The sequence below is a fragment of the Sinocyclocheilus grahami genome, unplaced genomic scaffold (assembly GCF_001515645.1).
Source record: "Sinocyclocheilus grahami isolate Dianchi unplaced genomic scaffold, SAMN03320097.WGS_v1.1 scaffold549.1, whole genome shotgun sequence".
Taxonomy (NCBI): Eukaryota; Metazoa; Chordata; class Actinopteri; order Cypriniformes; family Cyprinidae; genus Sinocyclocheilus; species Sinocyclocheilus grahami.
The window spans coordinates 392,905-407,714 of record NW_015505728.1 but is presented as its reverse complement, the minus strand read 5'-3'; the positions used below and the strand labels follow the sequence as shown (position 1 = coordinate 407,714).

General features: G+C 36.5%; 2 protein-coding genes and 1 long non-coding RNA gene across 16 annotated transcripts in view; all 3 read right to left on the bottom strand.

Annotated features, from left to right (window-relative positions):
- Positions 1-754: 754 nt before the first annotated feature.
- LOC107555922 (ATP-dependent RNA helicase DDX18) lies at positions 755-5,596 on the bottom strand. The gene is made up of 11 exons (XM_016238877.1): positions 5,451-5,596; positions 5,232-5,332; positions 4,932-5,131; positions 4,743-4,857; positions 4,516-4,655; positions 4,284-4,445; positions 4,042-4,194; positions 3,832-3,945; positions 3,441-3,497; positions 3,150-3,327; positions 755-1,314 (listed from the first exon to the last, which is right to left on the bottom strand). Exons 1-11 carry the CDS (start codon positions 5,510-5,512, stop codon positions 1,169-1,171), a joined length of 1,428 nt encoding a protein of 475 aa, XP_016094363.1. The 5' UTR covers positions 5,513-5,596; the 3' UTR covers positions 755-1,168.
- A 1,176-nt stretch (positions 5,597-6,772) lies between these two features.
- LOC107555911 (uncharacterized) lies at positions 6,773-7,357 on the bottom strand. The gene is made up of 3 exons (XR_001605219.1): positions 7,090-7,357; positions 6,949-7,000; positions 6,773-6,841 (listed from the first exon to the last, which is right to left on the bottom strand). It is a non-coding gene; the product is annotated as an uncharacterized lncRNA (long non-coding RNA).
- A 3,557-nt stretch (positions 7,358-10,914) lies between these two features.
- The window catches only part of LOC107555920 (CLIP-associating protein 1-like), an 85,724-nt gene continuing 81,828 nt past the window's right edge, over positions 10,915-14,810 (bottom strand). For all 14 annotated transcript variants that reach the window (XM_016238866.1, XM_016238868.1, XM_016238867.1 and 11 more), the window contains 2 exons: positions 14,389-14,505; positions 10,915-13,008 (listed from right to left, as the gene is read on the bottom strand). In XM_016238866.1, coding sequence (XP_016094352.1) covers positions 12,922-13,008; positions 14,389-14,505 — 204 coding nt within the window. In that variant the 3' untranslated portion in view covers positions 10,915-12,921. The remainder of the gene's footprint in view (positions 13,009-14,388; positions 14,506-14,810) is intronic.

Genomic DNA, 14,810 nt, shown 5'->3' with positions numbered 1-14,810 from the left:
AGACTAACACATTAAAGGAGAAATGAACTGCTGATTTGACATTTATTTACTATAGTGGTTTCAGACTAGCGAGGAGTCACTTATGATACACTAATGGTAAAAACAACCTGGCATCTTACTGACTCTTCAGTTCAGATTGCCTTGACCTGTAAATAACATTACAACTGAAATGTGCAATTCTTGTGTACATTTTAAAGATGCCAGCCTTATGGCTTCTAAGACCATACAATATATAGGATATTTACAACATATTTAACAAAATACTGAATGTAAAATGAATCAACCTCTTATGACTATTATAATATCAATGTGCTGCTTTTTATTTGACCGTTATGTTTTCTTAAAAAACAATATTTTTTATAAGGATATAACCCAAAAATTTATAAAATGCTAATATAGTTCATTGGTTGTTAATATCACACACACAAAATATTTGTGCCATTTTACAGGTTTTAAAGTGTTTTAAAAAAAAAGCATGCATTTGTTTGTTACATGGTTGCATAAATAAATTATTAAATCTCAGAATTTTCTATTCTGTGAAACAGCACGGAAAATGTTTTCTGTATGAGCCATTTGAAAAATACATAAATGAAAATCCAAAGGCTGATCTATCAAACAATATTTTTTATAAGGATATAACCCAAAAATTTATAAAATGCTAATATAGTTCATTGGTTGTTAATATCACACACACAAAATATTTGTGCCATTTTACAGGTTTTAAAGTGTTTTAAAAAAAAAAGCATGCATTTGTTTGTTACATGGTTGCATAAATAAATTATTAAATCTCAGAATTTTCTATTCTGTGAAACAGCACGGAAAATGTTTTCTGTATGAGCCATTTGAAAAATACATAAATGAAAATCCAAAGGCTGATCTATCAAACCCTGGTTGCCACTAAGCTTGTAGGTTCAATCTCATGTGGAGAGAGGAGACAGCATGAAGAATTATTCACAATATAAGTTTCTATATTTAATGAGTTGGGCCAGTAACAATCAAAATTCAGCATTACATAACGGCTTCTGAAAACAGATTTCTGTACAGGCATGGAATGCAGACTGATCAGAGCTCTTCTCAAACGACTGAGAACAAATTAACAAAATGACAATTGTGTAGTCTGACAGTTACTCCATATAGAGGTGCATCACAAAGAAGATTGATCTTATTCTCAGCGTGAGAACTGTCTACCATCTCCTTTCCTTTTGTTGACGTGTTTGAAGATCTTGGCCTTGTGGACGTTCTTAGATTTCTGGTAGCCAAAGCCTCCGCCGCCACCTCGCTTCTGCATCTTCACCCCTTTACTGCTGTGAACATCTGAGAAAGCGAATGGTTAAGGAACAAACACCACCCGAAACTATGACCTTAAGAATACTATAAATATATATAGGCCATGTACTGCTAATAGATCTACAGTACCATTCAAGTTTCCAAAAATATATATATTAAGCAGCACATCTTTTCATCACGGATTATAAAAAAATGTTTCTTAAGCACCAAATCAGCATATTAGAATGATTTCTAAAGGATCATGTGACACTGAAGACTGGAGCAGTGGCGGCTCGTAATTTTGAGGTGAAAATGGGAGGAGGACGATTTAATGTTAATAAAATTCACAATTCATTTCTCAGAATGTGTATTTTTTGTTTGTAATTTCACAGTTGTAATACCATAACGTGAAAGCGCTGGTTTTCTATCGCGAATGTGCCGAATCTGCTGATGTAATTGCAACCGCTAATGATAGAGAAGGGGAGGGGGAGGCCGGGGGAGAGCTGAGCTCTCGTGCCTCCGTTGGTAAAAAAAAAAAAAATTTGCCAATCACCATCGAGTGTTCACTTTCAGCGCTGAGGAGTGTTGAGAAAAGAAACCTTGTAAGGGAGGCTAGCCTCCCTTCTGATATCAACCAATCATCATAGAGACGTAAATTACGTGATATTAGTTTGAACGCCTGCCGCTGCGCTGATAATGTACCAAGTATTTATGATGAGTAGTGATATTGAATATTTGATCGCCAACAGATTTACCAAGCTGTCATTCAAACAGTATATATACAAATTTAGGGAAAACAGCCTAAGCTGGATATAGGCTAACATTACAGCAGTCGGCTTAATTAAATAGCACAACAAGCAGCTCTCTTTTAACACAGACTTTTAAGAAGGGATGGATGTTTGCTTCAAGTGATAGGCCAGGTAAGTGAAATTATATTATCTTGCTGTATGTGTGTCATTTTCTTTATGTTTTCTGACTAAAAGCAACAACAAAAAAAGCCATTTTAAAGTGGTTAATCAAATAATAATAATAATAATAATCGGCAGGGATCCCAGACCAATACAATTAGTGTGCCTCCTCTATTTAAAAACCCACGAGCCCCCACTGGACTGGAGTACTGATGCTGAAAACTCCATTTTAAAACTTTAAAATAAAAAAACCTGTTAATTTCAACTAATATTTTTACTGTATTTTTGATCAAATAAATGCAGCTGTGGTGATCATAGTACCGTCCCCAAACAGTAATGCATGTACAACCATGATCACACATCAAAAACTCAAACTATTCAAGGGTTAGTTCATCCAAAAATAAAAATTCTGTAATTAATTACTCACCCTCGTGTTGTTCCAAACCTGTAAGACCTTCGTTCATCTTCAGAACACAATTTAAGATATTTTTGATGAAATAGGAGGGCTCTCTGACCCTCCCATAGACAGCAAGGTAACTACCACGTTCGAGGTCCAGAAAAGTACCAAGATGATCGACAAAGTAGTCCGTGTGACATCAGTGGTTCAACTGTATAGTTACGAAGCTACGAGAATACTTTTTTGCGCAAAGAAAACAAAAATAACGACTTTAATCCACATTTTCGTATCTACTGCGTCACTTGTGGACACGTGTTCACGACAGTATCATGACACGAGCACGTGGCAGCGCCGGTGCTGACCCAGATACCTTGCCGTCTATGGGAGGGTCAGAGAGCCCTCATATTTCATCAAATATCTTAAATTGTGTTCTGAAGATGAACGCAGGTCTTACGGGTTTCGAACAACACGAGGGTGTGTAATTAATGACAGAATTTTCATTTTTGGGTGAACTAACCCCTTTAAGTAACAAGTTCCACATGCAAGAATAGCATTGTAATACAGTGCTGAAAGGATACTGAGGTCCACAAAAGGTGGCACTTTAAACCCAAAGGACATTGCCACTTTCGGGAGGTCGAGTGTCTCTACATTATAGATTTGTTTGAGGGAATGCGAGTCATAAGATCTGACGTAGGATTTGTAGGCCTCCTGAGCTGATTTGTGAAGGTAGTAGTTCTTCTCTATCAGCTTCCCCAACTGCAAAAGACCAAAGCAAATACCGATTTTAAACAGGTCAATTAGGATTCAAAGGGGTTATATTTGAAAGGAGCAAGATATTTAGTTCAACTTCACTGAATAGGAAGTCTCACCTGAGATTGAATATCAGAGATTTTAGCCCAGGAGAACTCAAACTCACTCAGAGGGACCTTTAGAAGAACACAAGAGAGAGACAATAAGAAATGCATTTTTCAAGATTCACCTTGACATGTTTAACAGCTTACCAGTGTTATTTTAGTTTCACTGATGTACTACTATACTTTGTTACTATTTTGAATTAGATTTTGTTTTCACTTTAATTTATTTCAAGGTTTTGACATTTTCTTGTCAGTTTTTTTTATGTCCATATAGTATTTAATCATTTTATATGTAAGTTTAGTTAACGTGTAAAGTCATACACAGTATTTAAACTCCTGTCATGATCATACAAAGCCGACACATATTGAAAGCCAATATAAAACCACAACTATAGGGACTTCATACTTTGGCCTGTTTGAGAAATCGTAAAAAGCCGAGCTCCTCTGGTCTTAGGATCAGGAGGGCATGTCCTCTACCATTAATACCACGAGCTGTTCGTCCCACACGGTGAATATACTCCTAAATATCAACAGAAAAGTCACATATAAAAATCCAAATACAAGCGTATATATATATCAATCAGCAAGGCTGGACTAGGGGGCGTGACTGCTGTACCTTTGGATCATCGGGTGGGTCGTACTGAACAATCCAGTCCACCTCTGGGATATCGAGACCTCTGGCAGCCACATCCGTACAGAGGAGAATACCAGAGTCTGCGTTACAGAACTGGAAAAACGTTGTGGTTCGCTTCGTCTGTTTCTGCTTCCCCTGAAAGACCGTGAAAACAAAAGCATTCATCACACTGCTTCAACGGCACTTCCCATCTCGCTTTATGTGCGTATGGCTCTGTGACTCACGTGGATGGCCATGACAGGCAGATCAATGTAATTGAGCAGCTCATAGTGGAACTTCACAGACATGCAAGACGAGAAGAACACCATCAGCTTCTTCTTGCGGTTCTTCTTCAGAAACGTGAAGAGCAGCAGGAAACGTTTTTCCGAAGGACATACGACATATCCCTAAAAACAACACAAGGTCAAACTCAAGAAGATCAACACATGATCAACTGGTACTGATAAAGGAGTTTACCTGTTCTAGTCCTTCCACTGTGGCCGTGTCTTTGTTGTCGTCCACCCCCACATACAACGGCTCCTTCTTGAGGGAGATTCGTGCAAGATCCTCCACCTTACGTGTCTGTGTTGCGGAAAATAACATGGTCTGTCTTTTTTCTGGAAAGAAAGAGAAATATTTAAAGACGTGCAAGAACCCTGGTTAAAGGAAGTGACTTCAGAGCGGTCAGGTTCGTCAGTTCTTACTAGGCAGTAGTTTGATGATCTGCTTCAGTTCTTCCTCAAAGCCAACCTCTAGAATCCTATCAGCCTCGTCAATGATCAGACACTGAAGGTTCTTAAACATGAACCCGGGTGTGTTCTGTGGAAAGAAAAAGAGGTCAAGTACACTCCACAGACCCGTGTGGCAAAGCTGTTGATTGTAAAAGGCCTTACCTGCAGGTGATCGAGAAGTCTGCCAGGTGTAGCAACCAGGATATTGACTCCATTGGCGAGTTTCTGGGCTTCAGCAGAACGGTTGCTGCCGCCCATGATGAGGCCATATGTGTGCACATGATGAGTCATCAGCTCCTTTAGAACACCATACGTCTGCATGGCCAACTCACGAGTGGGAGACAATATGACCACTGCAGTCCCTGATACACACACACACACCAGAGCCATGTCACACCTCTAAGGTCATACTTACATCTCTGCTGACTATAACAATCAGAGAATGACAATATGTACACTCACCATTTCTGGGCATAAATTTGAGTTTGTAGATAAGCTCAATGGAGGGAATCAGGAAAGCTAGTGTTTTACCGCTTCCTGTTTTAGCTGCAGCCAACACGTCTCTGTTGGACAAGAATGAGCACATATCACAACAAATAAAATTATTGATTGAACAAATAAAACAAGTGATGATTACTGTACCACTGAAATCCTGCAATGTCTGATGCACCGCAAACTCACCTTCCTTCCAGCAGAGGTCGTATGGTCTTGTGCTGGATCTCAGTCATGGTTTCAAAGCCCATTTCCTTCACTCCCTTCAGTGTATTCTCACTGACCACTTCCGCCAAAGATGCAAATGACTTGTCCTCAAACGCACCTGAGGAAGTCACCAGTGAGGAAAACAAATCATAGTTACCTATTCATGTCTATGAGAAAAATAAAAATAAGCTGATATTTTGTAAAAAAAATAATAAAAATCAAAACCGATTTGTTTGTTCTTCACCAGCTAATTGAATAAAAACAGCTTCAGTGAAATTAAGATTGAACTTCTTACCATTTATTTTAATAGTAATAAAACATCCCTCTTTTTTGTCGCTCAATAACATTTAAATGGTACTTTTTTAATTATTTTTGGCCAAATAATAAATGTCTAATAAATTAGTTTATATTTTAGGAAAAAAAAAAACAGTTTCAAAAAGGTTTTGGATTTCAAATAAAGCAAAGTTAAAGTTCCTCAATACAAAAACTAAAAAACACATAAATAACATTATCATTACTATTTTATTAAACCTATATGTCGTGTTGCTAGGTTAAATACAACTGACTAAAATATAAGACCAAACTTTACGAACGCACCGAGCAGTGAGATTAGCACATGCTAGATCTAATAAAGTAGATTATATAAAAATGCAAAATAAACATTCATCTATGGGTACTTTTTAGTGTAATATTTTATTATACGGATCTGTACTTTTACTCAAGTACTTGATTTGTGTACTTTGTCCACCTCTGTGTTTTACAAAGAACCAGTGTCAGAACATTTTGTTTTTGGGTAAACTAATATTGAGTCCCACACATGACATGGGCTATATATCAAGGCCACAAACTAAGAATTAGTCCCCACTACTTAATTTGTTCCCTCATTTTAATTAAATGGTGGCAGTGTTGAACTAATTTATTCCCTTGTTTTAATTAAATCAAAACAAGGTAACAAATTACTGGCCACAATTAATTAATAAAAATTAAATCTCTACTGAACCCAAACTTACGAATGGCAGCGTGTAATTTTAATTCATTAAATTCTTTAAAGAATAGATAAAAACAATCCAAAATCATTAACCGAATATTTGTGTTCAGTGTGTTTTTTTATGCTTATCTGAGTAGCAAGTTGTTAGTTTAGCAACATGTTAACTAAACGATTACATTTAAATGAAACAAAATCTAAAAAATAAAAACTGATGAAACTGAAAAAATGGTGCCTTGGTAGGCAGTTCACTAGAATTTGTAACAGAGCCAAGTAGCTGTAATTGAATTCTCATTGAATATTTCAGCACACCTGAGAAGCCAGAGAAGAGCCTATTACGATGGGGCCACTGCTGCGTGTCCTGCATGGAGGACGACGACAACAGGTGCTACATGGCAAAAAGAAGAAGAATAGCATCATCCATGTCCTCAAACACAAACTTATAAAGATAAGAGAGCATGGCATTAATGTTTTTAACCTGCCCGCTATACTTACATCAGAGCAGCTGGGCAAAAGTAGCTCCCCCTGCTGGTCTGGAGAGCAGTATCTATAAACGTAATAAGACAGGAAAGCAGTTGCTAGTTATGTTCATGTTTATGAGTTCAAAATGTGATTTCATACTGAACAAGGACTTACTCCTCTGGGAAGCTGTAGAACGTGTGAGAGCTGTGATAACCAGGAGATGGAGTGTTGCTCGTTCTGTTGACAGATGGGGCTTCAGGCCAAGGGGAGCACTGAAAGAAAAAGAAATAGTTTACCTATATTTGATGACCGTTTCAGACCCACCTCTTGACCTTACTCTCAATATGGGTTGCTTTGGACCAACAAGCAATCATGTGAATTCCAGTCACATCTTGCTTGTGCGAGAGAGCTTAATATCTCACTATGACTAGTCAAAATAAAGAGGCACGCACAGGAGACATGGAAAATACAGTGGTTATAGATGTTTGATGTAGACCGCTAGCTTGAAAGATTGCAATCATTAACATATAGACCGATAATTCAACCAAAAGTGAAAACCGTCATAATTTACATACTGTATTGTCTTCCTTGAAATACAAAATTACATATTAGGGAGAATGTCAAAGCTGCTTTTTTCAACAATGGTGATTTATGCTGTCAAGCTCCAAAATGGAAAAACAAACAAACATTAAAGTGTCATAAAATTAGTCCATATGACCAGACGCATTGGAATGGAATCGCAAAAAGGTACATGGAACTGGTTCTCAAATATCACAACCAACTTTGTGAAGCACTGTTTCTGTTTTATGGAAGGCAACAATACAGCTCTGAAATGATATCATGACATCTGATGATGAATATTTCAAAGAGCGTCTTATACTTCAATATAAGAACATCTGACCATCTTTACAAAGGTTCACATCATTATAAATACCACAATGTTTTACATTTTTCAAAACCCTAAACCATTGTTTATTTTAGGTTTAACAGAAAAAAACCTAATGTAATTAATAAAAACTAAATTTGGCTATGAATGTGGAGGGGAAGATTTAGCAGTACCGTTACTAGTTTATAGAAAGGTGATGTAAACGGAAAAAGGTTACATAATATAAAAACACGTAATTCCTTTAACCTACCTTTACATATTTATTGTTCATATCTTTATACTCCACTAGTTTCCGGTTAAGCACGCTGCACAGTAGACACAGGAATTGCCACTTGCACATTCGAAGCAGTTAAAGAGCACTTTTAGATAAAGAAGGCAATAATAGATGGCACTCGTGGAGGTAGGAAAACAAAGTTCTTTATGAACCGCAGGATTGCTTGTAATAAAGATTTCAATGCAAAAGGAAAGGCAGTAGAGCTGACTATTTCTGTCAAGGAAGTAGCGTTTGTGATAACATAAGAACAGTAGTTTAAATGTTTTGACGCTTGAGCAACTTAATATATAAATCTAGAAGTAGCCTAAATGCAAAAGTAAAAAGCATTGAATAATGTGTTGCTTATATTTATTGTGTTTAAACATGTCTGTGAAAGATTGCATTATTGTACTGTGTAAAAAAAGAACTGCAATGTTGAAAAAGCATTTTCAGTGACAATGTTTGGATTTGAAATCAAACGAATGGATAAATGTTGTGTTTGTGGTAAACAGCCACGGATCAGTAGCGGACTCCTGTGTGAAAGCTGCTTCTCCTCTCACAAGAGTCACCTAAGAGGGGAATTCCCACCATTTTCAAAAATGAAATTCAGGCCCTGAATAAATGTCGAAAAATCCTGATTGGAGTATCACTGTAAATAGTTAATGATAAAAAGAAGGCTTTAAAAAGATCGGTATCGGTGATCGGTATCGGCAGATACTGCTTTCTGTGATCGGCCTCAAAAATCCTGATCGGAGCACCCCTATAGATTATGATTGAGATTTACCTTGATGTGGTTCTTCAGAAAACTCATTTTACTGGCTGATTATTGACTTGCTGCTTACTAAGTCATAAGGTGTCATACGTTTTCTTTATTAATGTACGTTACAGTGTTTTCTTCTTCTTTTTTTAAGAAGTAGTTCCCTCCTTAAAGACTTTTCAAGTAACGAATACTAATATTTTTTTAAAGATATAGGCCTAGTTAAATTTTTGTTAAACTTTGTTAAATAACGATTTTTTTAATTATTTAAAATTGTATTTAACTTTAAGTTGTAAAATGTTTTAAGTAACATTTTACATCTTAAAGTTAAATAAATAGGCTATACGTAAAAAAATAAATAAATAACTTGCGTGACTGAACTTACCTTATACAATTATTTTGCGCGTGTTGTTGATAGGTTTCAGGATGGCTGTGCCAAAACAGCATACTCTCCAGTTCGGGTGACGCTCTTATCCAAAAATATGAGTAACTAGTCACACGCGTGGTGGCCGGTGAGGGCCGCACAGGCTTTTCTGAACCCAACGTGTCCGCTGTGTTCTATGGCCGCGTGACGGCCGTCATGTGACCTGTGAGTGTCCCTCACTCTGCCTTCATCCTGTCACCTGCACCGGTGTTGTGCCCATTTTCGACTCCCTGCCAAATTATTACCCCCCTCGTTGAAATCGCTATCTGATTGCCTCATCCTAACCCCTCCCCCACACCTTACCCTAAACCAGGGTTCCTCAAATCTTGCCCTCAGATCAAAGTCACCTACCTGTGATTTTTCTAATGATCCCAAAGACATTGATTAGCATGTTCAGGTGTGTTTGATTAGGTTTAGAGCTAAACTCTGCAGGAAAGTGGATCTCGTGGGCCAGATTTGAGGATCCCTGCCCTAAACCTACCAATACGGGGGGATAGTAATCGGGCGGGGGACAGAATTGGGCACAACACCGGCACTCTGACGGACTCTTCTGGACCACTCGTTTAATAACAAACGCAGCTGGTAAAACTGATACTGTGTACATCAAAGGTCAAGACTGAGTTGCTTTATTAACTAGATTATGCAATATGATGTTTGAGATGGTGTTGAGTATGATGTTGAGTGCACGCAGGTGCTTCTGTAGCCAACTACATTTTCACATCTGTATTGTTGAAAAGCCTTGATGTCAGTACTAATGGAAATACTAAACCTACCAATACGGGGGGGATAGTAATCGGGCGGGGGACAGAATTGGGCACAACACCGGCACTCTGACGGACTCTTCTGGACCACTCGTTTAATAACAAACGCAGCTGGTAAAACTGATACTGTGTACATCAAAGGTCAAGACTGAGTTGCTTTATTAACTAGATTATGCAATATGATGTTTGAGATGGTGTTGAGTATGATGTTGAGTGCACGCAGGTGCTTCTGTAGCCAACTACATTTTCACATCTGTATTGTTGAAAAGCCTTGATGTCAGTACTAATGGAAATACTAAAAACTTTGATATTTAGACGAATCTCACAAAAACTGTCAAGAATGTCCAGGTTATATTTCACCGAAACTTAAAATAAAAGTTATATACATATAAACAAGTCCAAATCTATTTTGCTTAAATAAAAACCTACTTTTTAAACCATTGTACTAAAAATATACAATGACAGTATTTTTGTGCAATATTTGATAGTCGTTGATCATGATGATTTAGATTTTTTTTTTTTATGTCCAGACAGAATGACTCATTATTGCTTTACAGAGAATTATTTTTTTCCCCACATTAAATATTTGATGAACAATTTGTTGTCATAAAAAATAACTTTACAATGCAAAATAAATAAATAACATATCAAATAAATTATTTAAAATGATTTGAAAATAGCTTCAGATTCTTAATGCAATATATAAATTGATGTTTTGATTTTGAGGTGACCTGTAACCTGGTCATTTCTTTCTCACTGGACTCACTAGGACTGAGTACACGTCATCACATGTGACTTCGTTTATAAATGTACTGGTGCATGAATTTATAAATGTACTGGTGCATGAATTATATTGCTGATAGCACATTCAACAGCCCCAAAACAAAAAAAAGAGTTTGAAATAATCATCACAATAAATTCATGTTTCTGGTTGTTTTAATTCTAGGCCAAACTTAGGTTGGTGTAAATCTATCACAAGCCTTTGAAAAAAAAAAACTGTACATTGGGACAGGAAATGAAATAACAAATTTACAAATACAAGAGTGTATCTGTGTCCAATGACAAAAAGTCTAACATGCGTAGTGAATTGTTTGATGGAATACCATTAGAGGTCAACATTTGAGGAAAACCAAGGGGCCACGTTTTAACTTAATACTTGCATTGTTGATCCTCACAGTTGGCTTTGTTCTTTCATTAACAGATTCTTTTTATGAATAGCCCCAGTGTAAAACAAAATGTTGGTTCATGGTCTGAACCGGTTAAAAACCATTAGAAAGAAATGCCGCAACAAACAAGGGTACGCACACTTAGCATACCAATAAAAGCCACATGCCCCAGTATATAATACTTAAGGAAAGTAGGGTGCTTTCAAATGTCTGTCCTTAATTTCTAATATGGTCTGGTTCACAGTCGGAGACAAACAGACATTTTGGTCAACTGTGAGACCCATTTGAGCTTTGCACTTACTTCCCCACATGGGCAACATATTAATAATAACAATAATAATACTGTATTTACAGACCGACCAGACCGCTGACATGGCACAAACAGCCAAACCTAGGTCAGTCGCGGCAGCACAGGATGGTTATGTCGTCAAAACATGCAGGCTATTTGTTAACGTGCAAAAGAGTGCAACGTAATTTTGACCTTAATTTTGTGGGGGAGGGAGAAGCAATGATTGTATGTTATGTACAAAACACTAAACGCTCAGCACTTAACATCAGATGGGAAAAATCTCCAGATGAACAAGGAAAAGAAAGAGTTCAGAGCTTTCAGAGAACATAACATCACCTCTAGTTCTTGAGCCAGATTAGAGGGTTTTCATTAGTGTCATAGACATGTGCTGCGCAAACTTGCAGCACCATGCTTTAGCGATGTAGTAAGAATGCCTGTGGATGCGTATATCTTAACAGTCTGAGCTTTGAAAACAGAAAAAGGAACGTAAGGCATAGTAGTTTGGAAATTTCCATCACAATCCTCTTGCTCCAAGAACAAAGTGTCATTCGGTTTCCTTCATTGTTTCTTGTCTGAAGATGCTCCTGGGTCATGTTTCTGACTCCATTGAGTGTTTGTCCGTTTTTAAATGTCCAAGTGTGTTGTGGCTTGCACGTTTACTCCCAAAACCTTTCGCTTTTTTCTTCCAAAGATGAAAAAAGCTCGACATTCAGAAGTTTGTCCTTGTATTTTGTAATGAGGCCTACATTTTGAACACATAATCCATCCTATAATAAAATCAACACAATTGCTTTACATTAGCCTTTTTAAAGACTCGGAAACCAACATTATTTCCTACACGTTCAACATTACGGGATGTGGTATTGCGGTCCCATGAAATAAAAATGAATATAAGAATGTTTTAATCCTACATGTTTTTTGGTTGTCATTGTAGCCAAACCTACAAATTACTTAAATTTTTTTATTTTCTTTACATTTATCACTCGGCCAGCCAAATGATCCACTAGCATTAACTGAGATTCAAGTGATGTATTAGTTAACCCAACTGTGTCCGTTTAAAATATCCAAATAACTCGATTAAACCTTTAACACCACTTGCAAACATGAATAAGTTATTACTAATAAATGTAGTTAACAAATCACCTCTTCAGAAGCTGAAGATAGCTTGTTTGCTCCAATTAGGGAAGCTATGCCAATCATGGAAGATCTGTTCCCTATCAGAAAGCCGGCATGCGTTTTTCTTGATCCGAACCCCTTTACATTCAATGTTCCATAGATGGAAAGATGCATGAGACATTAACTAAGAGGCTTTCAGGAGTTGGACGAAAAGAAAAGTCTGATTGAAGTGAGCAACACATCTCTCTGGGAAAATGTGATGACTGTGATGAAGCAATGAAAAAAAGGATGTCTGAAGGAGGCACAACTATGTTCCCAAATGCACGTGTAGGGCACTGATTAGAGTACATCCGGCTAGCTGTGAGACGACACATCTGAAGAACTGCTGCTGTTGCTGTTGGTGGTCTGGGCCCTCTTAATATACAGATTTAACAACTTCATCTGTGGAAATAAAAGCCAGAGGGTGTGTTTCAATACAACGTGCACGAATACTCATACAGACCTCTGACTTGTTTCGCAGATAAGAGCATGTATTTACACTTTCTAGTAGTGCTGTCAAACGATTAATCGCATCCAAAATAAAGGTTTTTGTGTATATATGTGTGTACTGTACTGTGAATATTTATTTTGTATATATAAATACACACATACAGTATATATTTTGAAAATATTTACATGTACTGTATATATTTATATTATATATAAATGTATTTAATATACAAATATAAAATTTTTCTTAAATATATACGTGCATGTATGTATTTATATATACATAATAAATATACACAGTAAACACATATATTATGTAAACAAAAACTTTTATTTTGGATGCGATTAATCGTTTGACAGCACTACTTTCTAGTTATGTTATCTTAGAAGGTCAGGGTTAATGTTTACTTTTGCATTGTGTCTAAAAATGTGAACATTTTCTCTTAAGGGCAATGTAGGTGATTTCTCAAAATAATATGCAACAAATTGACCATTTCACAGAAACAATACTCAGTCCAACACCGTATCAATATCAGTATTTTGAATGTGATGAGTGGACACTTTATGAAATTCAAGTCAATTAAGCATTAAAAAAAAAGAAGAATTCAATTCAATTCTTCAGTACTGTGAAATCAGTTATTAATGATTTATTTAAATTTTTATAGTGTTTACTCACTATGGTAGCTTCAATTGTACTCCGTTTATGTACATTTACATAAAAGAACAAAAAAAAATGTATTACAGTTATGAGAAAAGTAGAATTTGTGCTTAACTATCTTCACAAATATATTACAAATGCAAGAATTCATAATTCATAATAGAATTCATAAATATATATATATATTTATTTTTTCTAATGAGAAATTTGAATTTGGTGCGAAATACGACCTGAAAGAGTTCAGTAATTCCCCCCTCTTAGTTTTTTGGTAACACTTTATAATAAGGTCTCATTTGTTAATGCATTAACTAACATGAACTAACAATCAATATATTTTTTAGTGTTTATTAACTTTTGTTCTGGTTGGTTAATAAAAATGTTAATGTTACTGTTTTTGATTTTAAAAATGTATTAGTAAATGTTGAACTAAACCTACTGTTCATGTTGACTAATGTAGTTAACTAATGTTAACAAATGAAACCTTTCTATAAAAGTGTTACCATTTTTTATGGACTGTGCCGTGAAGCCCAAGTGCAATGAAAGTAGACCAAATATAAAAACTTGGACCAGCTAAAACCAGAGGAGGGCACAAATAAATAGAGGACTGAGTGATAAGCAGGTTGAACAGAGTGAACCTTTTGGTGGACTTTGAGTTGGCGTACATGTGAACATACCTTGCTACCCGTGAGCTGGGCCAAGTGTGGCTTCAGCTCCTCACCAATCACAGAGTAGATGGCCACCAGACAGAACACACTGGCCTTGCGAACACTACTCTCTGTGTTATCATAGCCCTGCAGACAGACAGACGGTTTTAGCATTAACATCTTCATACACACACATAAACACATGTGCACATCATCAAGAGTGCTAAAGTACAAATTGTTGCATGTTGACTATGCTCCCAAAGTTCCCAATGCAAACTATGCTAATATACTTAATACTGACCCAATTTTGACCAGTGGGGTGAACAAAAGTCAAATTAACAAAAGGGCTACAAAACGTAGTCACTGAAAATTTTCAATTCCCATTCTCCATTCTGGTACATCGAGTTCGGGTATATATGCAATGAATGTAACTACTTGCCCAGACATTCATT

Bases quoted from the DNA above. Each gene is read 5' to 3' on its own strand.
- LOC107555922 (XM_016238877.1), bottom strand. From the start codon at position 5,512: ATGGGCTTTGAAACCATGACTGAGATCCAGCACAAGACCATACGACCT. The intron at 5,132-5,231 runs GTGAGTGTACAT...TGTGTGTATCAG, and splicing joins CAAATTTATGCCCAGAAATG to GGACTGCAGTGGTCATATTG. The intron at 3,498-3,831 runs GTATGAAGTCCC...GTTCTTCTAAAG, and splicing joins GATTTCTCAAACAGGCCAAA to GTCCCTCTGAGTGAGTTTGA.